The sequence below is a fragment of the Suillus fuscotomentosus genome (assembly GCF_016647785.1).
Source record: "Suillus fuscotomentosus strain FC203 chromosome Unknown F5891scaffold_93, whole genome shotgun sequence".
Taxonomy (NCBI): Eukaryota; Fungi; Basidiomycota; class Agaricomycetes; order Boletales; family Suillaceae; genus Suillus; species Suillus fuscotomentosus.
Window position 1 is genome coordinate 82,074 of NW_024539605.1, and position 19,370 is coordinate 101,443.

A 19,370-nucleotide genomic window follows, 5' to 3' on the forward strand; every position below is an offset into this window, starting at 1 on the left:
CTTCAACATTTGTTTGGCCTTGTATTAATATATCCATTAATGGAAGTTCGTTGAAATCATGTCAAGTCATTTGAAGTCCATACACAGTCGACAAAAGCATGTATTTCAATAGAAAGTCTATACTAATGCAAGCTAATTTCAATGATAGAGCAGCGAGGACACCTCATTTGCCCTTCTGACCTGACCGCCTTACAACAACATCTTGACCCTCCACAGTTGTCTTGCCTTTGTGCCGTGCCTTCGGTACCGCGCGTGCTTTAGTTGGAGTAGGAAGCTCAGATTCAGCAGGATCCTTGTGCTTAAGATTGAGCTCTTCCATTGCAGTGGAGATAGATTCTGAACTTCGAGCCATATTGACGACAGGAGGAGCTGTTACTACAGGGGGAGCTGCAACAGCTGGAGGGGGAGCCGAAATTGAGGGAGCCAGAATTGAGGGAGCTGAAGTATAGTGAGACATAGGTAGTAGCTCATTGACTTGGACACTACCGCTATTAGTATTATCATTAGCGTGCTGTGGTGGGATTGGTGGTGTCCCATCATCAACAACTGGTTCTGCTAATTTGTCTTCTATTGCGCGATTGAAGTCTTCTTCCCATGTGTGACCCAGTCCGTCATCATTGAGAGTAGTAGAGGGGGGAACATAAGACGAAGTTCCTGAGAAAAGAGCATCATTGAAGAATGCGATGACCTGGTGCGCCCAGGCACCTCCAGTCAGTAAATGCTGACAGTAGAAGTTGTGGTATTTGCGGTACGGAATCTTCATAGTGTCACCAATTTCAGTGAGTTCTGCATCACCAGAGAGTAGGAATATTGCCTTGTATGAGAATAAGTCGTGACTCTAACAACCACACAAAACTGATTTGGACTCACCATGACAGCAGCAGCAGCAATCATACCTGGCGTTATAGCTCGCAATTTCCAGATCTTGGCTTTTGTCCTAGAAGATGCAGCGCCTGTAGGTGCCAATGATGACTTGCCGAAGAGCGATACTTTCAAGACCTATAATCATATACGAGTGTGTTAGCCCATATTGAAGTATTGAGCAAAAAGAGATGTACCTGCATGAGCTTTGCAGTTTTCAACAACTGATGCGGTACTGGATTATCAGGTCTAGGAAAAAGCACAGGCACGAACTTTGTGTACTCTCCATGGGGGCTCAGTAGAAGAGGGCGACAGTTAGGGTCTTCATTTTGTTTCCAGCCTCGTATGAAGATGCTCGCATTGAGACCAAAGATTGCACTTGCGCATGACTTGACATTGGATGCCATTTTGGAATGAGCGTTGCTGATGCCCCTACCAAACTATTGCATTGATTGTCATTAAATGATTGTAATGTACCAATAGATAGGCATACCTGAGATCCAAAGTTTTGATAGCTCATCAATTCACGTTCTTCTTCAGGAATGAACTTGAAGAGCTCGGCCCTCACACCATCCTCCATCGAGACTCCTGTAAGCCAACGCTCCTTGCTATTGAGGTCGATGTCTGGACAGGTGCGAGCTGACAGCAGGAAAAGTTCGATGTTGATCCAAAGGCAGTGGGTTATCGAGTATTTCCTCCCAAGAGCTTGTATGGTGTCTTCCTTGGCCGCCATCGCAAGATCATTTGAAGTAAGGTTACGACACTTGCGGCCTTTAGGTACTGCAGCCTCAAGGAGCGCATTCTTCTTTATAGCCTCACGGCATTTACCACGCAAGTCGAGCAATAGTCTCTGTGAGATCTCGAGGGCCTAGTAGTAATGATCTGTAATAAGAAATGTGAACTTTCTAGCAATACAATGACTTACCTTGCACAGCTCTTGAGATGTCACATCTGGAGGTGCAGGAGCAAGTGCAGCACGGACCTGGATGAGCTCTGCATCTGAGTCGTCTGAATCTGATTCCGACGAGAACTCTTGATCAGTGCCTGAGCTCGACTCTATAGTTGCTGCATGACGGTGTGCTGATGGCATGATGGCAGACGACTTCAAGTTGAACACGGAATAGAGGTGGGAGACTAGGATTATTAGTGTCAGTAATACATCATGTTTATATCAGTCAAAATTCGCTTACTGCTGATACAAACATTCAGGCCTTGAGGGTACCGCATGTTGCAATATGTACAAAACCTGAACACGAGTGATATTAGCTGTGGCATTAGAATGGACCTACTACTCAATGGGGACACACCATGTAATACAAAGCATGCGACATCGACAGGGCATTCTTATTATGTCGAACATGGTAATACAATTGGAGTTTGGTGAATATATGAGTTGCAGAGGCGAATAAAAAACAGAATTTGAGGCACAATGGTAGAGTTCTAGGGTATAGTTGTTATTGCAATAGTCATAAATGTAAATGTTGGACATACCATTAGAACATATATCTCTGCAAACGAAGGAACATGTCGGAGTCCACATAGTCAACGAGAAAAAAGTCTCCCCTTGTACTAGCGAAGTCTGGAACAAGTAATGCACCACGAATAACTGAGTGAAGTGTGATAAACTCTGTCGAAGCGAGTGGTTGGGCATGAAGACGTCTCAGTCGCAAATCTCGATCTACAGCATGTTGTGGGCCTGTCAGAGCATCCATAGGTTGAACTAGGGCAAGATCCAATGTTTGACTGCCGATTGATTGCTTGAACATGAATAAAATGCAAACAAAAATGTTCTTATTATTTCCATCTTTGTCCTGGGTGCGAACAAGGGCACAGTCACGTCGTTCACGGCCATGAAAGCTCGGGTTGCAGCGCAGGTGGTCGGTAGTAAGCTTCCAGTCCACAACAGACTCGTAATTCACTTTGAGATATCGGTGTTCTTGAACCTGGAGACATGTTTGTGAAAAACGGCGACTTGTGGGAGTGAAATATGGAACTACTGACCGTATCTTGTGCTGAAAGCGTCAGCCATGTTTTGCCATCGGGTAATGGTATATTATATGCAGGTAGAGCGTGATTAAGGAAGGTTGAGAGCTTTTTGCAGAACTGCCCAAAGGCACAGTTGGACACATTGTCGTTTTCAAGCTGTGCAAAGGTTATTGCAGACTGAGGAGCGCCAAGGTGAATATGTCCACCAAAAGACCGATCATCCAGGTCCTCTGTCTCAAGCTCTCTCTCCGAAAGTATGGCCTTGCATTGTTCATCATTGAAATGATTGATACGGTTGCGGAGGACTACAGAGACGAAGGTTGTGTGGTCAAGCCTGAGTATCTAGATAGCAGGGGTTGTCAACGAGTCAATTAATGTGAAGTGTGATCAAACATACCTGGTTTGCGATATCTTTGCCATTTGTTTGCAGTTTATAGGCCCTCTTGATAGGCCCATGATGCTTCTCATTTGGCCGCGTACTAAAGTTTTGTGCAGCTCCTTTTGCCCTAATGTCAGAAAATATGTGCCTCATTGAGTGCGCCTTCAGAAAATTCCAGTTTTTTGTCGCTTCGTCACCAAGAATTTCGATATACAGTGGCTCAAAAAAGTGTCCCAATGTTTGTAGCTTTTCATGTAATTGCTATATCATGTGTCGAGACGTGGGAATATGACTAAGCTATAGGGAGATGTCGGAAAGGTCTGCATCTCAGCTTCATTTCGGTTCCCTATACCGTGGGAAACTAATGACATTATGTGAAGATATGAGTATTTTAATTTGATGACTCATTGGGACACTTTTTTGACTTCGAGTTTTACTAATGTAATCTCTATAATTCTAGTACTGTGTGTGACCTCCTTCTGCTCCAATCACTTCTGCCACTCTTCTAAACATATTCTCTATCAATTTTGGGTATTTCTCTTTGGTGATTCCATCATACTCTGCTGTAACACTGTCTCATAGTTGGAATAGCCCCTACAGTGAATCTTGATATGCTACAAGTAATTTCTTGAGTGATTCTCAGGGGTATTCAATATGGTTGATGTCTTGGGTCTATGTTGAACATGATAGAATAGTAATATCATGGTTTGCAAGCTATTGGTGGCTTATTTAGAGGTATACTTAGGGTCATTGTCTTATCACAAAACAGTATCTTCTTCATTAACTCATAACTTCTGCATGCTTCTTAGCAGACACTCCTGTCAAATGAGTATTTACTACTCTGTATTCATCCTCCCCTTTGCTTCATAGAAGATTCCCACTCCATTTTATCTCATATAGTCCTATACCGTCAAGTTTTGTCTTGAAACTTAAGGTGTTTATTTAACTTTTCTTTATCTTAATGATTGTCTTATCTATTTTAATATAAATTCCTTGCCATATGATTTCATCCTATTGATTTTAACCTTATCTAACTAGATAAACCTCTTTCAGCTATTAGCAGTCCGATATTTGTACTTGAAAGTAGCATCTTGTCTTTTATTTTTATAGGTTGGAGACAGAGGAATCTGTTTTTCTTGATTATAGCTTTAAGATGGGCTGTCTTGAGAGTCTGTCTGACTATTTGAGTAGAGATAGTCATAGGAATGATGGAAATAATCAATTTAATCACTTTATTAGCATCAGCAGTCTTTCCAATTAGAATATAGTGATTAAGAGATCTTAAGTCTTATAGAGCAACCTTCTAGATTGGCTACCAAATAACTTAAAGACCATAATATTACTATTCTATCATGTTCAACATAGACCCAAGACATCAACCATATTGAATACCCCTGAGAATCACTCAAGAAATTACTTGTAGCATATCAAGATTCACTGTAGGGGCTATTCCAACTATGAGACAGTGTTACAGCAGAGTATGATGGAATCACCAAAGAGAAATACCCAAAATTGATAGAGAATATGTTTAGAAGAGTGGCAGAAGTGATTGGAGCAGAAGGAGGTCACACACAGTACTAGAATTATAGAGATTACATTAGTAAAACTCGAAGTCAAAAAAGTGTCCCAATGAGTCATCAAATTAAAATACTCATATCTTCACATAATGTCATTAGTTTCCCACGGTATAGGGAACCGAAATGAAGCTGAGATGCAGACCTTTCCGACATCTCCCTATAGCTTAGTCATATTCCCACGTCTCGACACATGATATAGCAATTACATGAAAAGCTACAAACATTGGGACACTTTTTTGAGCCACTGTATTCCTGTTTGAAGTATTAGTGTCAAGTAGCACATAAGTTGGTCTAGATACTAGGACTTACATCTAAGCACTTCTGGAAAACGAGAATCTTGGCCTCCCCAGCTGTAATAGTGCTTTCTGTGTGAATGTCAAATGTTATATACATGTAGGCATGAAGATAGCTGGCTATGCACTTTAGAAGCGCATAACCAGCTTCATCATCTTTGCGGGTGAGCACGTTCTGTGTTGTATACAATATTTGCTATCAAAACGAGAAATATGTCAGCCATAGCTTACATTTGATATAGTGCTCGAAAACGTACCTTAGATATATCCAGGTACTTATTGCCATCGGAAAAACTTATGTTTGTAATGTGGTCGAAGTGGTTTAGGTTCCACCATCTTGGAAATGCAGCAAACCTATAGAATGAACAAACTACAAGACGAGGGCAAAATGAGGATGTAAAGAGACTCACTGGTCATCAGTCGTCTTCTCAGCAGTACGTCCCAGTGTTTTCAGGTGGTCCTTGACTTCCTCGAACATGTGATCGCCAAACAAACCACTGTCATAAGCGTGCAAGGGATCTTGCAAGAGTGCGTCATGCGGGCTGGACCGTTCGACAATCCATAAAGAGTTCTGACAGTTATGAGACCATTTAGATTCGAGAGCGAGAAAGTTGAATGAATCACTCACATTGACAGGCCTTAGACTCTGCTTTTTTAGTGCCGCCTCACCAGCAGTACAGTCCATGTTCCACAATCGGACACAAGCTTGTGCATCATCAATGATGTGGGTAGGGTATATCATAGAATGGTCAGTGAGCTTGTCCTTTGGGACAAGGCAAATAGGGCAGGGACATGCAGAGTTGAACTCTCATATCAGGGCCATCACACACCTGATAACATAAGTAACAGAAACAATGTGAATCTACTAATCACGTACTGCTCTTCATAATCAGCAGATAAAATCAGTATTAGTGGAAATAACCAGCATAGAATCCCATCATAGCATTGGTGTGCGAAGCCAGTTTTGGAGATGAGACTGAGGGTTTTGAGGAGAATCTTGAATGATTTGTGCCATACAACCTTCTTTAAATTCGTATAGGACAGCTTGCCATCCTCGTCTGAGTCTGCAGGAACCTGCCACAAGGGCGAAATGATTAAGTGTGAATTGACGTCTTCAAGTATCACAAGGACTTACTATTGGTAACCAACCCACTAAGTATCCTCCTCCAGGACCATCAACATTCCTGATTTCAACAGGTAGATTCCCGCAGCGTGCAATTACTGGATATGCCTTGACAGTACCGGCTGACGAAAGGTGCGTTTTGTCAGCATACAGTATAAATGCGAATGGCACACCATTATGGGGTAAAGATGTCTTGATTGCCATACACTTTAATTAGTCACAACGTCTGTCATAAGAAAATGAAAAGCTCACTTGTAAGTTCCACCAGCGATCTCCTGTCCACGGCTCATGGAAGAAGCATTCAAAATCAGTTCCATCATGTTTGTACAGTCGCTGGGCATCCCAAATGAACTGCGGTGCTAGCAAGGGGTTATCCAAGAGGTCCAATGCCCAGTCCCATAGTGGTCGTGAATATACTTCATACTCGATGTTTTCCTTCTTATACTCAACAGGTACAACATGTCTTTCGAACTGTTACAACATGGTCATATATATATGCGGGTGTGACATTATGCTATCGCTCTTACAGGAGTCAGTTGGCTGGATGCCCTCGTCCATGCAGCTGACACGTCATTGTGAGTTTTGAAAGTAAACTTCGTGCAACCATCCGCAACTCTCCAGATGAACTTGAGTAGTTCATTAGTTTGGTCTTTGCTCAAGGCAGCTCAGTGGGCAAGTTCAGCAAACTCGAAGTCTGCACGACAGCTGAAAGGTTGCCATGGCTTGTCATTGATGATGGGTGATTGTGTCATCTCTGGCTTATTGGTCCCATAAACGGAAAAGCTCTCGACGATTGGAGCGCAACCACTGTGAGGGTGATATTCGGTCTTGAATGTGTCGAGACGATCTGAGGTAGTTGCTGTGGCTGCCGAAATTGGAGCGGGAATGTTACTACCCATGCTGATATCAGAATCAGAACCTGGATCATGTTTAGATATTAGTCAAAACAAAACAGAAAGAATAATACATACGTAGCCGCGCATCTCCCCCGATACTCTGCACATAATCGAGGCCTTCAAGGCCTGCGTCATCATAATGGTAATGTGAATCTGCTGCAGATGGAGAATCAGCTGCTGAACCAGCCTCTTGAATGACTAGTGTGGTATCCCGGGCAGCCTCATGAGTGCGCCCTTTATTGCTGTGATGTTCTGATGAATCAAAGTTGACGATTTTGAATATAATCAGTGATTGAAGGTAATTTAGACAACATTGAAACATACTATGTTTTCCTTCCTTCAAAATTGACCTGGCTGTGGCCTGTGAAAACTCTCTATCCTCTTTCTTCTTCTCCTTCCGTCGCAAGCAGCTTTGCTTGTGTGATTTGAGGCCTTGGGATGTATACAGTTCATTACAATACTGACAAGCAACCTTGAGAGATGATGCTGAAGAGCAGGTATATTTGCGCCCTCCTGTGGATCTTTGGGGAGCCATTTATGGTATATAGAAACAGCACAGACAGATGAAACAAGCAAAGGTATCATTCAGGAAGAGATCATCGATGGATGGAACATAAGTGGTATGCGATTGAAATCTGACCTTGATAGTGTAAGCTGCTTGCAAGACCCAGTCGTTTCCCTGGCAAGTTACCAAAAGAAGGTCACTTTCCTTCCAATACACTTTCAATAGGTCACGCTTCCTTGGAAAGGTCTTCCATCACGGATGCAATACGGTCAAATGACGTCTCAATTTAGAAGCCTTGCAAGGCACCTATGGGAATTTCCGACAAAGTTGTGAGCCATTCTTGCCTCTCGAGGTACGCATGGGGTATGAATTTTCTTTGACAGCGGCTGTGTAAGTCGGTTGCTTACGATGGACTGATCTTCAAGTTTTCCCGTGCTCAATCGCATATAGGGCTTCACTAGTACTGATTTTCAAAAGATGGGTATGCAGACTCAGATGGTTGGGAATCTTTGGGCACTCACTTGAATGGTGCGCAGCCACAACATTTGTTAGTGAAACATTGATCCGTGTGTTTTTTATGGCAGGCACTCCCATGTGCGGTCATCGAAGGAAGTGCTCTGGATGTTGACGCTATTGTGGTTCTTCACAAAGTGTACTAACTTAGTGCAGTGCTAGCACAAACTGTCACCCAATCCACGAATGTCCCATTGAGAACTGCCGAGTACTGACTCGGATATATGTAGTCTCGTTACCATACTATAAGCCTTTCGATTCAAGACATTTTGGGCGTCCAGCCAAGATGTAGGTGCTTACGCGCTGTCTTTCAACTTAAGTATAACACATTCCAGGAGGGACTCCTCTTATCAGTATCCAACCGCTCAATACACGGTCTTACAGACTCTTACTCGTCCTTAGCTGGTACGTAGACCATGTTGACCCTAGCTTACCTTCTCTGTGTGGGGCAAGAGACATCGTGAGTTTGCCTGTTTTCTGGTGCGAGGCATTTTAACTCAGTGCCGTGTAGGTGACATCTCACATGTCAACACATTGTTATGCTGGCCGAAACAAATATTGTATACTCGGATCGTCTATTCTTCAAATGGGCAGTGAACCTGTTAGCTGGAAACACACTTCAGCTTCTCTTAGCTGTTTTCGCTGGTATTTTCACATTCAGAACATCTACCGCGTGTATATGCTCGCGCGAACTGGGTTCAGAGCCTCGGTAAAGTTGTGCAAGATGGCTGATCCATGGGATATTAAGATCCTACCAGGAGTCACGTTCAAACTCCGCGCGATGCGTCGCGGGTGGTGCGTCGATGTTTCTTTAGCTGGGAACGGTTTCTCATGGCGGCCGACTGGTACAGATCATTCCACGCCTGTCAACAATGCCCGAGTACTTATACCTCGCACAGCCAAAAGACCACCCTTACGCACCTCGCTCACTGGGCTCACGATGACGCCTACACTCTTTACGCCCATCCAAGTGGGTCACATGAGACTAAGCCACCGTATAGTCCTTGCCCCCCTCACCCGTGTTCGTGCCTACCTCACCCACATCCACGGGCCCCATGCAGCCACCTACTATGCACAACGTGCATCCCTCCCGGGAACATTCGTGATCTCCGAAGCGACCTTCGTCTCCCAGGCTGCTGGTGGGAGGGACTTTGTCCCAGGGATCTATACGCAGGAACAGGTAGAAGGATGGAAAAGGGTCACCGATGCCGTACATGAGAAGGGTAGCTTCATATTTTGCCAGCTGTGGGCACTCGGGAGAGCTGCAGTCCCGGATGCCCTCGTCAAAGAGAATAACTCCCCGCTAGTATCTGCCTCTTCTATCCCACTTTCCATCCGCCCTACCGCAATCCCGCACGCACTCACAGAACCAGAGATAAAATCATACATTGCCAGCTTTGCCACTGGTGCCAGGAATGCTATCGCAGCAGGCTTCGATGGCGTTGAAATCCATGGTGCAAACGGATACCTTGTCGACCAGTTCTTGCAAGAGGTGAGCAACACCCGGGAGGATGGATGGGGTGGGAGTATCGAGAAGAGAGCAAGATTTGCGATAGAGGTTGTTGATGCGCTCGTCAAAGAAATTGGTGCTGAGAGGGTTGGCATCAGATTAAGTCCATGGAGTCCGTTTCAAGGTGCGTTCTGTCTCTATTCCTTATTTTATACTGTACCAACATTTATGCAGACATGGGCCTCCCTGATCCAAAACCACAATTCTCCTACCTCGTAAATGAGCTCAGGAAGTACGACCTCGCTTATCTCCACGTCACAGAGCCACGTGTCGGCGGAAACATTGATGTGAACGCACCACCGCAGAGTAGCAACAATTTCCTGCGTGAGATATGGTGCAAGGAGGGAAAGAACAGGGTATTCATCAGTGCGGGTGGGTACACACGACAGACCGCAATCGAGATAGCACAGGAGCATGGGGACATGATAGCATTTGGCAGGTTGTACATTCCAAATGTAAGTCTTTTGTCCATATTTGATCTTCTTCGTCCATTGTCTTTGCCCATGTGTGCTGACAACTGTCTCTTCCTGCGCCTGGGTCAATCTTTTTCATATCCCATCTCTATCGCTTACTACTCTCCACGCTCTTCCAATAGCCTGACCTCCCTGCGCGACTTATACACGACCTGCCGCTTGCCAAGCCCGACCGTGCAACATTCTACCTTGCTGGCGATGTCACTGAGAAAGGATACACCGATTTTCCAGTGGCAGACGTACAGGTAGAACAGAAGTCATGAATGGGATTTTTTTACGACCAGCATAGTGGAGGTGAGCGTCTCTAAATAATAACCAAGATTAGGAGGTACGTTGTGAGATCTTTGATTCCATGGAGAAGACGTCTTGAACTTCAGTTTTCAAATATTTTCTGGGAACATTTTATGAATGAGTGCATAAGCTTACACGTTAGCCTAGTACCTATATGATGAACTTGGGCTACCAAGGATGCGATGCCACTTAATTTCAGGCAGTTGTACCACCATTCCGCTTCATCAAATGTAGTCCGGCTGCGGTGGGGCACTTCTTTAGTTAGATCGAAGCGTGTATTGTTATCATTTCACGATATCAGACAATCAAACACTGGCAAATATTTCAAGTTTCTAGACTGCCTATCGCTGTCGCAAGAAAGAACACAGTCGCATTGGACAGGGGTGGCCCATCTGATGTAAGTAGAATAGCTGGTAGGTACATACGCATGCGAGAATGAGGTGCAATGTAGGTCATTTTCATTGGACTCTACCGCACAGGAACCACCTGGCGAGGACTGTCAAGCACTTTGTCTCCGGAACAAGTTCAGCATCTAGTGGCGAATGTTCGCCAGTCATTGCAGAAGCATTATGTGTTGTGGTCCGCATGCTTACTGAGGCTGCTCCAGTAGTGATATTGGACATCCCCACTGCGCTGGCATTAGTCCTTGGGACACCAGCATTAGATGTACGGGCGTTTTTGCGAGGAGGATGTGATGGCCGTGCTAGATGTCTTTTTCCACTAATAGCATTTGCATTGCGCTACAGGTGAATCTATGAATAACAGAGGATACAAGATCATCAGAGAAGACATACATATTTACCACGTGTGGCGAAGATATCCACAACAGCGATCTTACGAGTGCGTGGAGTAGGACTTTCAGAAGTAGAGGAGCGAAATGAGAGACGATTGATGAGTTGTTTCATGCGGGAACCTTCGGCATGACGCTGTGTTGTTGTTGGAACAGTGCGAGTGTTACGTGGAGGTTGGGAGCGCATGTCGAACTGGAAGCAGGGTAAGATGAGCAGGCTGTGATGAATCTACTACAACATGAAGTCTTACATTATCGAAAAACCCCCGAGGGACTCCAGCACGTTTTGGTCGAGGCTTCCCAATAGCAGTGAAGTCAGCGACAGTGTAGAAGGACGAGTGTGAAAGCGTACATCTGGTTTGGAAGACCCAGCGCGGTGCCGATCCTGTATGTCACCAGAAGTCAGTATATATGCGGGTGTGTCTGAGAAATCTAGAAACCTTGTGCACGGACTGTATGATAGGTTAGTATGGAACATAGCACAACATGAGAATTTGCTCGCCTGCTTAAACTCTTCTGACTCAACCCGATCAACCTCCCATATGCGAACGAGTCTATCAACACAACCAGTCGCGATGAACTGGCTGTCCTCAGAAAAAGTGACGCAATACAGTGCGTCAGGATATTCAAGTGGCTCGCCAAAAGGTTCCAATGTGGTCAGGTCGAAGAATCGTGTTGTTTTGTCGCTTGACGCAGTGGCGAATTTCGTGCCATCAGGAGCAATGGCCAATGACTGGAGAAGATCAGTGTGCACATCAAATTGTTTGATGATTTCTCCAGTGGCAGCGTGTGAGATTCGAATGTCGTTGAAACTCCCGCTGATGAGATGGAGACCATCTAGAGTGAACGTGACCAGCCATGCCCGCTGTTCTATCTTCAGTAATTCTTCTCCGCTCGTTGAGTCCCATAATATGATACGTGTTTCGGCGCCTGCTGCTAGTTTGCTCCCATCAGGAGAGTATGATACCGAGTATGCCTCACCGCCCATTTGGAATGGTCCAAGGGTTCTATTGCCTGTCTCCCTCTGCCACACGCAGACTGTTTTATCGTATGATGCACTTGCAAATGTTTTGCTGTCTGGCGCAAACACAACACTCCAGATGTCCCTCCTATGACCCTTGCACGTGTCTGAGACCGGCACGGTCAGGCTTTTCGTTGTCGGAACATCCCATACCAGGATGCTTCCATCCCTTGAGCCACTAACAATCCAGCGCCCATCGGGAGATACTGCAACCCTCAAGACATAGTCACTATGACCCAATAAGGGCTTCCCCACTTGTTGTCCTGTGTCTAGGTTCCATAGCCGAAGACTTTTGTCGTCAGAGCAGGTGACGAGGAGACGGGTACCAGGGATGAAAGCAATGCCTCTCACCCAATCTTCATGACCCTTGAGCGTTATTTCGGCCTGAAGTGCCTTCTTTCGAGCAAGAGGTGTAAGAGCTTGTGGAGATACGGCGTGATTTGACATTGGATCTAATTTTTGTTATCGATGAGCAGGAATATGGCACAGGAGGGGAGCAGATACTTACATGCGCTATAATGGCAGGTCGGTGGGGAGCGATAAGGAACTGTGCCACTTCATCTTATCGCAGTGGCGCACGCCGCAAGGCGCCTATCGTTTCGGGAGAATGACAAGGATACATAAAGTTGTTGGTAACTGACACTCAAGCTGCCTGCAGAGATGTTGCGCAAGACATACCATAGGATAATGCCCTTGTGAAGAGCAGGGTACGATTCTCGTTAGGTCAAGTACTGATGATGTTCATGCCGGGAAGGACAACTTTGTTTGTCATAAGCACTTCTAGTGGGAACCGCAATCCCATGTCCTCTCGAACGAAGATAAACTCTTGTCTGTATCTTCCCACTTTATAACACCCGCTCTATTCTGGCCCCATATGCCTTGGCCCTTTACCGACCCAGAGATAAAACCATACCTTGCAAGTTTTGCTGATGCTGCAACTTGAAAGAACTCCAATGCTGGCAACATAAAAATCAGTACAAACATATACCTCATCAACCGGTCTTTGCAAGCCGCGAGTAATGCTCGAGAGGAACGGCTGGGGTGCCAGATGATCGAGCGAGGTTCAATTTTGTAACTCCTTGTTTGCAATTCAGGTTGTGGATGTGTTTGTCAAAGAGGACGGCGCTGACTGACACCTCGTGCAAGCGTCATAATGCGCTCCGCAATGGGCGTCGCAATGATTGTAGTAGTGTCCGGTCGTGCACTGCTGATATGTGATCTTCTCAGTTCTGCACTGTGTGGGAAATTGTATATTTTGAATGTCTCACAGTCACTTTTTCATTCTTTTTGCAACACGCAGCATCACGACATTATGAAACTAGAGATAGGCGGTCAATTACATCTGGAGTTGAAGAGACAGAATTCGGAGATGTACATGTTTACATCGTGTATCATGCATAATAATCTAGTGTAGCATTGGCAATCTTCGTGCTTGGAGGTACACAAACTACAATATCTCTAGCGTCCTAATGTCCATCGTGTCGTCAATAGAAGCCATGTCGTTGACCTTGGCAATGATAAGGTGGTCCGAAGCAACTCTCTTATACTCCCCACCACGCTGTTGCGCTAGCAAAAGCGCACCAAAAGACTGTCCAAGGCGAACAACCAACCTCAACTCTCGCAAGCGAGCCTCCGAATCAGCCAGCTTAGAGTCTACAAGAGAACCACGGACAGATCTGTCTGTTCGAGAGACAGGCTCAGTCCAATCGTCCACACTCTGTGCATCGTCTGCAAAATCAGGCTCCGCAAAGTCAGGCAGCCCAAGATCATGACGGTTCCATGGACGGACAAGTAAAAATGTTTGCTGAGTGGGCCGTGTCGGCGAGAACTGAATCAACTTGTCTTCAGAGGTGATTAGTAGGCCTTGAAGACCATCTGCCTTGATGTCATAAGTGAAACATGTCTCCGGGTCTGGACCACGCCTCCGCCTAAGTTCGGTGATTGGGAATACGATGCAAGGTAGCTGCAGTCTGGAGTGTGCGAAACGAGGAGCACTGAGGTTGTCAAGGAGGGTATACAGTTTCGAAGTCAACTCCGCTGACACAGTGTTTCGCAGCATGGAGACAGACATCTTCATCTCATCTTCGGGCAAAGATGACAGCATACATGGCGGAGCTTTGTATGATGTAATGTCAGCTGGGAGACAACTATTGAATTCAGAAGCTTTTCCGATCCAGTCAAGGGGGGTGATGTCGCCTGAATGCGCAATAATCTCCTGCAAGAGTCGTCCGAGCGCGTTTTGTCTCTTCTCGCCGTAGATTACAGGGAGGTGGACGTGGAAGATGCCAAATAGTGAATACGCAATGTCTTCTTGCAAAGTCGTGACACGGCTGGATGCCCATCGAAGTTTCTCTCGGGCGCCTCTCATGCCCGGGCGGAAAGCAACGAGGGCTTGTGCATCTATGCCTGTTGAATCCTCCAACTCCTGCATGATAGCAAGAGACATCTTGTGGTTGGGAGAGCGATCATCGAGATACAAGGTCCAATCTGCTCGATAAAAGCGAACAGTGTGAGGAGCAAGGAATTCCTGCACAGTCCACCCCCGAGTGTTCCAAGTGCTATTTGCGAGTGCCCCGGGTTCCGACCAAGGCAGAACATCTGCCAGGTAGATAATTGTGAGCGCTGAGTGGCGGTACCAGACGAACATGGAGTTGACTGATTCTTGAAGTTCAAAATTGTTGCTCTGGTCAATGCAACATGTATCGCTCCACGCCCAGCGAAATCCCGCGTCACGAGCGGTTTTGCAGAAGGTTTGCAGCTTTGCTACGGTTCCGAGTGGAGTTAAGGTGTACACGTCCTTGTCCTGAATGTCGTGCAGCCGCGGCTCTTTATTCTCCCACCTATGCGATAACATGACCCAACTGAAATATTCCGTGACTATGGCCTTGATGAGCTCCGTTTGGAGGGTTGCATGCGCCATCAATGATGACAAGACTTCTTTGTACTTTTCGCTTTTAATGAAGGTATTGATTTGTGTTTGTCTATCACACAAACGCCCAGTGAAGGTGTTGATGAGACGAAGTGGGGCATTTTCTAGTTGAATGTGGATAGCTCTTTGAATGGTGTCATGTGCTTCCGATGGACTGACATATTGCTGACGCAACTCTGGAGAATGGATCAGCCATCTTCTACTCGACGCAAGGTACGCGGTGCTTACCTCGTATCTTCGGGTCGATTGCATTGTCCAACTTGAAAAGCATGGTTTTTAACGCCTCGATCGCTTCATCGTAGCGTTGTACTTCGTGAAGTACTGCATACATCAATTTGTACCCAGTATAAGACGAAGGGCTCAGTTCAATGACCTGTGCATCGCTGGTATCAGCACTTGAGCTCGACAATAAACATCACTCGCACCTTTTCTGCATCGTCAAGGGCCTCTGTATAGAGCCTTCGCGTCAAATTTGCCTTACATCGGCGCGTAAAAAGAGACTCGCATGAAGAGTCCAGGCTTATCCCTGCTGAATACAGTTCAACAGCCATTTCATAATTGCTCGCAGTAACAGCTTCGTCTCCCTTTGTGACACAACGTGAAGTACACTTGTACTTGAAGGCTGAAGGACACTAGAATGAGTCTCGATTTTCAGATTGTCCACAACTACTCACCGGCAGACCACTCGTGATAAACAGGCTTCACAGCCTCGCTAATCATGAGCATCATATACTGATGAGACCCAGCCGCTTCAATCACACGATCAGCGCAGAGAAATGCTTCACAACGTCTTTGGTTGGCGGTCTGCCATAACGAACCGAAGTCCCAGCCGAAGAACTGTGCAATGCATATGATCAATCAGTGGGGATATCCTCTGAAGCTTCGTAGTGATATACCTCCGTGAACGTATCCATGAACCCATCCAAGTTATGCATGAGTTCACCCGGTATAGGTTCATAAGGTGTTGGACGTAGGAACCTGTCGGCGATAGTAGTAATACCGGCCGTAAGTTGATCAGCGGCTTCGCTGTAGTGCCCGCCATCGAAAACAATCATTGCACGTTGCACGTGAAGGTATGACTGGCGAGTATATTTAAAATGAAAAAAAAAATTGTTAGGTCTGACGTAGGACTCACATCGACTATGCGGCACTGAAATGTCTCTGAGGACTGACAGGTGGCGGCTAAATCTTGAACCCGTCGTATCGCTTCATTGTGGCGACTTGAGTTGAAAAGCGCAATAGCCTGGTGAAAATTACATTGGAGTCTTAGTATAACAAACGCGCTATTAAAAATAACGAAGAGAGTACCTTAATTAGTAAGATCTCGACAGTCATTCGATTGTGATTCGAAAATGAGAGAGCAAGATCAAAAGCTTCCATGGCATCCCAAAGTCGTTGCTTGCCGCAGAGGGCAATGCCTTTAAAAATATAGCCCTTCTGCATCAAGTATGTTCACATTCAGTATTCGCATCGAAGGCAAACAACTTACGATGAATGATGAACAACTGCCGGGCTCTTGGCGACTTTCCTGGAAATGAGTGTTTGTGCCGCCGTGATCGCTAGATAGCTCAATGTTGGTAACATGACTGCAGGGCTGTATGTCGCCCGTCGAGAATGACTTGAATGTGGATTGAATAGACAAAGAAAAGGGAGAACATACCTGTGCGAAATCGCGTCCGATTTCGATCTGTATTCTGACGGATTTGTAGATATCCTCCATGCCGCCCTGATAATCGACGCCGAGCTGTACGAAATCACCATCTTTGAGCTGATATGGTGCGCTCTCAGAGCCTGGACAGCTTATGTGGACATGATTGAGGAAAGTGCCTGATGATGATTTAGTGTCCTTGATGTAAATGTTGCCGTTGTCTGACCAGATTTCTGCATGGAGGCGAGAGAGTACACGCGTTTCAAAGGTAATTTCGTTCGTGGAACGGGCGTCTAAAGCTGAATGACCTGAGAGGCGACCAATGCGAATGGGGGTGTCGCCGTCTGTGAGGTTGCGGAAGATTGGCTCGAAATGGAAGATGTGGTTGGAATCGACGTACGGGACCAGGCAGATGCGGTGGGTGAGGGGGTGTGTGGCAATGGAGGGAACATCGTTGATGGGTGTAGTGCGTGACAATTCGGTGGCTGGGGGTCTTGAGGAGGTGAGTCCTACTTTGAAAGATGGGCTAATTTTGACAGTGCCTGGAGCAGAATGATATCGCTGTCGGGAAGGACGATAAGGAGTTGACTCGCGAGGAGGTAGGCCGGAAGTGGCTGGTTCGGGAGAGTTTGATGTTTCTCTTCGGCGTCCGCGCAGAAAGGAACCCCAAATGGACATGGTTGACGGTAGAGGTCATGGAGAATCAAGTACCCAGCTGAATGTCGGTACTTTATAATCACATCCTGAGCAGTGCCCTGAAAGCGAACAGCCTAGCTTCGGGCCTGGTTCTCGTAAGTTCTTACTTTTGGTTCAACTACAGCTTTTACTTCTCCCACCATCTGTCAAATGCTGTCCCTAGACTTTGTATTAGAAAATCAATGGCTCGTCTTATACTGATTACTACTAGTACTTGCCTCGTTTCTTGTCGATCAATGAATATTGATCAGACATACTCAGTAATTTTCGCTTGCCATGAGCAACTGTGACCTCTCGGTGAACAAAGTTAACCCCGCGCCATGATCTTTCCTCTTTAGGACACCCGTCAAGTCCCGGCCCCTGTTCCGGCCCCACCGACCTAACTAGTGGTGGAAAATAGATAGGCAAGTATAACGGTAGGCAGAGTTTTACAATGGAGCTGGAGTACTAGTCTGAGCAAGCTAAATTATTACAGGATATCATTAGGGGCTACTGAAATGATCACGCTGGTTCTTCATCCCTTGCCACCATGAACGTCTCTGGTCCCTCGCGACTGCATGGTCCACATCCGGTCCCTAATTCAAGAGAAAAAGACAACGATGAGGATCTTACCCGTATGGTCGCTGAATTAGGTCTTTCTGATGTTGAGAGATTGCAGAGCCTATATGATCACAGAGAGCGTCGAGGAAAGGGACCTTCTGATCGTGAAGTTGCTTTCATATTGCTGATGCAGAATGCCCGAGAACTTGCGGAATTTAATGCTGATCTAGCACTCGCCCAGCGACTCGCTGTTGATGGAGATGAGGAGCCTGATCCTACAGCTAGGTCAGGCTGCATATTGTGGAATTCACCCAAGCTAACATTGTTAAGCAGGCCAACACCGGCCGTTGCTCTCCAATGCGACATTGAAAAGTATGCACGCGAGTACAATGCTCCCCTGGAGTTCCTGACAATAACTTTAGAACTAGATCAAAGATGCAAACATGGAGTCAATTACTTGACTCCTTTCTTTTGACGCCCGTATCGAGTGGTCAGACAACACCAACCCCGGGTCAAGCGCCGACTATAACGGCTAGATGTCCTCCTCGGTGAGAGTCGTCATGATACTGGTGTAATGCTTAAACCGAACGAACCATTATACTAAGTAGGGCAACTGGTCACATCTGTGTGATTTGCCATGATCCTATCTTCGGAGAGGAAGTTCTGGCACCATGCAATCACTTCTTCGATATCAGTTGCATCACCGACCTATTCCGGTCAGCAATGCGCGACGAGCGCCTGTATCCTCCTCGGTGTTGCCATCAGAACATTCCGCTACCGCAAGTTCGGCCTCACTTGACGCAGGCATTCCTTACCGAGTTTGAACTCAAAGCCCAAGAATATGGGACGCTGAAGCGCGTTTATTGTGTCGAATCAACGTGCAGTCGTTTTCTCGGGCCATTACATGACGGGGGTTCCTCGAAGATCTTTACATGCCCGTCCCCTACATGCATGACGATGACATGTGGAAAATGTCGCGGGAGATACAAAAGATTCACCCACTCCTGCACTCCCGATGCAGAGACTGAGGTTGTACTCACGCTTAGCCGTGCCTCAGGATGGTCCCGTTGCCCAGGTTGCGCTCAGATGATTGAGCTTAGCGTAGGGTGTTTCCATATGAGCTGCCGATGCAAGACGGAGTTTTGCTATCTGTGCAGAGCATTGTGGAAGACTTGCAAGTGCCCCCGATGGGATGAGTCTAGGCTGCTTGCTCGCGCACAGTGAGAACGTGGGGTGAGTGCTCTGCTGCAGCTGTGGAGCATGTTCATCTTCCTCGAGAGGCACCTGGAATGAACGGTTGAGTCACCGCGTGTCACTGGCCCTGCCAAAATTCCCCTGG

At 46.2% G+C, this 19,370-nt stretch overlaps 6 protein-coding genes across 6 annotated transcripts; 3 read left to right on the forward strand and 3 right to left on the reverse strand.

Annotated features, from left to right (window-relative positions):
* Nucleotides 1-163: 163 nt before the first annotated feature.
* On the reverse strand, nt 164-1,951 carry F5891DRAFT_1196101 (uncharacterized protein; the record flags this gene model as incomplete). The annotated part of the gene is made up of 5 exons (XM_041368252.1): nt 164-814; nt 871-999; nt 1,059-1,301; nt 1,355-1,729; nt 1,787-1,951. The coding sequence occupies 5 exons, from the start codon at nt 1,949-1,951 to the stop codon at nt 164-166; spliced, it is 1,563 nt and encodes a 520-aa protein (XP_041219238.1).
* A 3,274-nt stretch (nt 1,952-5,225) lies between these two features.
* F5891DRAFT_985645 (uncharacterized protein) lies at nt 5,226-7,650 on the reverse strand (the record flags this gene model as incomplete). Its single annotated transcript, XM_041377629.1, has 13 exons — nt 5,226-5,271; nt 5,328-5,450; nt 5,507-5,667; nt 5,725-5,801; nt 5,927-6,170; nt 6,232-6,341; nt 6,393-6,426; nt 6,472-6,690; nt 6,747-6,868; nt 6,920-7,138; nt 7,191-7,367; nt 7,440-7,547; nt 7,581-7,650. The coding sequence occupies 13 exons, from the start codon at nt 7,648-7,650 to the stop codon at nt 5,226-5,228; spliced, it is 1,710 nt and encodes a 569-aa protein (XP_041219239.1).
* A 1,423-nt stretch (nt 7,651-9,073) lies between these two features.
* On the forward strand, nt 9,074-10,379 carry F5891DRAFT_962643 (NADH:flavin oxidoreductase/NADH oxidase; the record flags this gene model as incomplete). The annotated part of the gene is made up of 3 exons (XM_041375926.1): nt 9,074-9,767; nt 9,818-10,098; nt 10,239-10,379. 3 exons carry the CDS (start codon nt 9,074-9,076, stop codon nt 10,377-10,379), a joined length of 1,116 nt encoding a protein of 371 aa, XP_041219240.1.
* A 6,371-nt stretch (nt 10,380-16,750) lies between these two features.
* F5891DRAFT_909905 (SMAD/FHA domain-containing protein) lies at nt 16,751-17,224 on the reverse strand (the record flags this gene model as incomplete). The annotated part of the gene is made up of 1 exon (XM_041373605.1): nt 16,751-17,224. A coding segment is annotated over one exon (474 nt), but the record flags the coding sequence as incomplete, so codon positions are not given.
* A 762-nt stretch (nt 17,225-17,986) lies between these two features.
* On the forward strand, nt 17,987-18,876 carry F5891DRAFT_1281953 (uncharacterized protein). The gene is made up of 3 exons (XM_041370512.1): nt 17,987-18,316; nt 18,365-18,403; nt 18,460-18,876. The coding sequence occupies exons 1-3, from the start codon at nt 18,021-18,023 to the stop codon at nt 18,581-18,583; spliced, it is 459 nt and encodes a 152-aa protein (XP_041219242.1). The 5' UTR covers nt 17,987-18,020; the 3' UTR covers nt 18,584-18,876.
* On the forward strand, nt 18,656-19,255 carry F5891DRAFT_962577 (uncharacterized protein; the record flags this gene model as incomplete). Its single annotated transcript, XM_041375920.1, has 1 exon — nt 18,656-19,255. A coding segment is annotated over one exon (600 nt), but the record flags the coding sequence as incomplete, so codon positions are not given.
* Nucleotides 19,256-19,370: the final 115 nt, after the last annotated feature.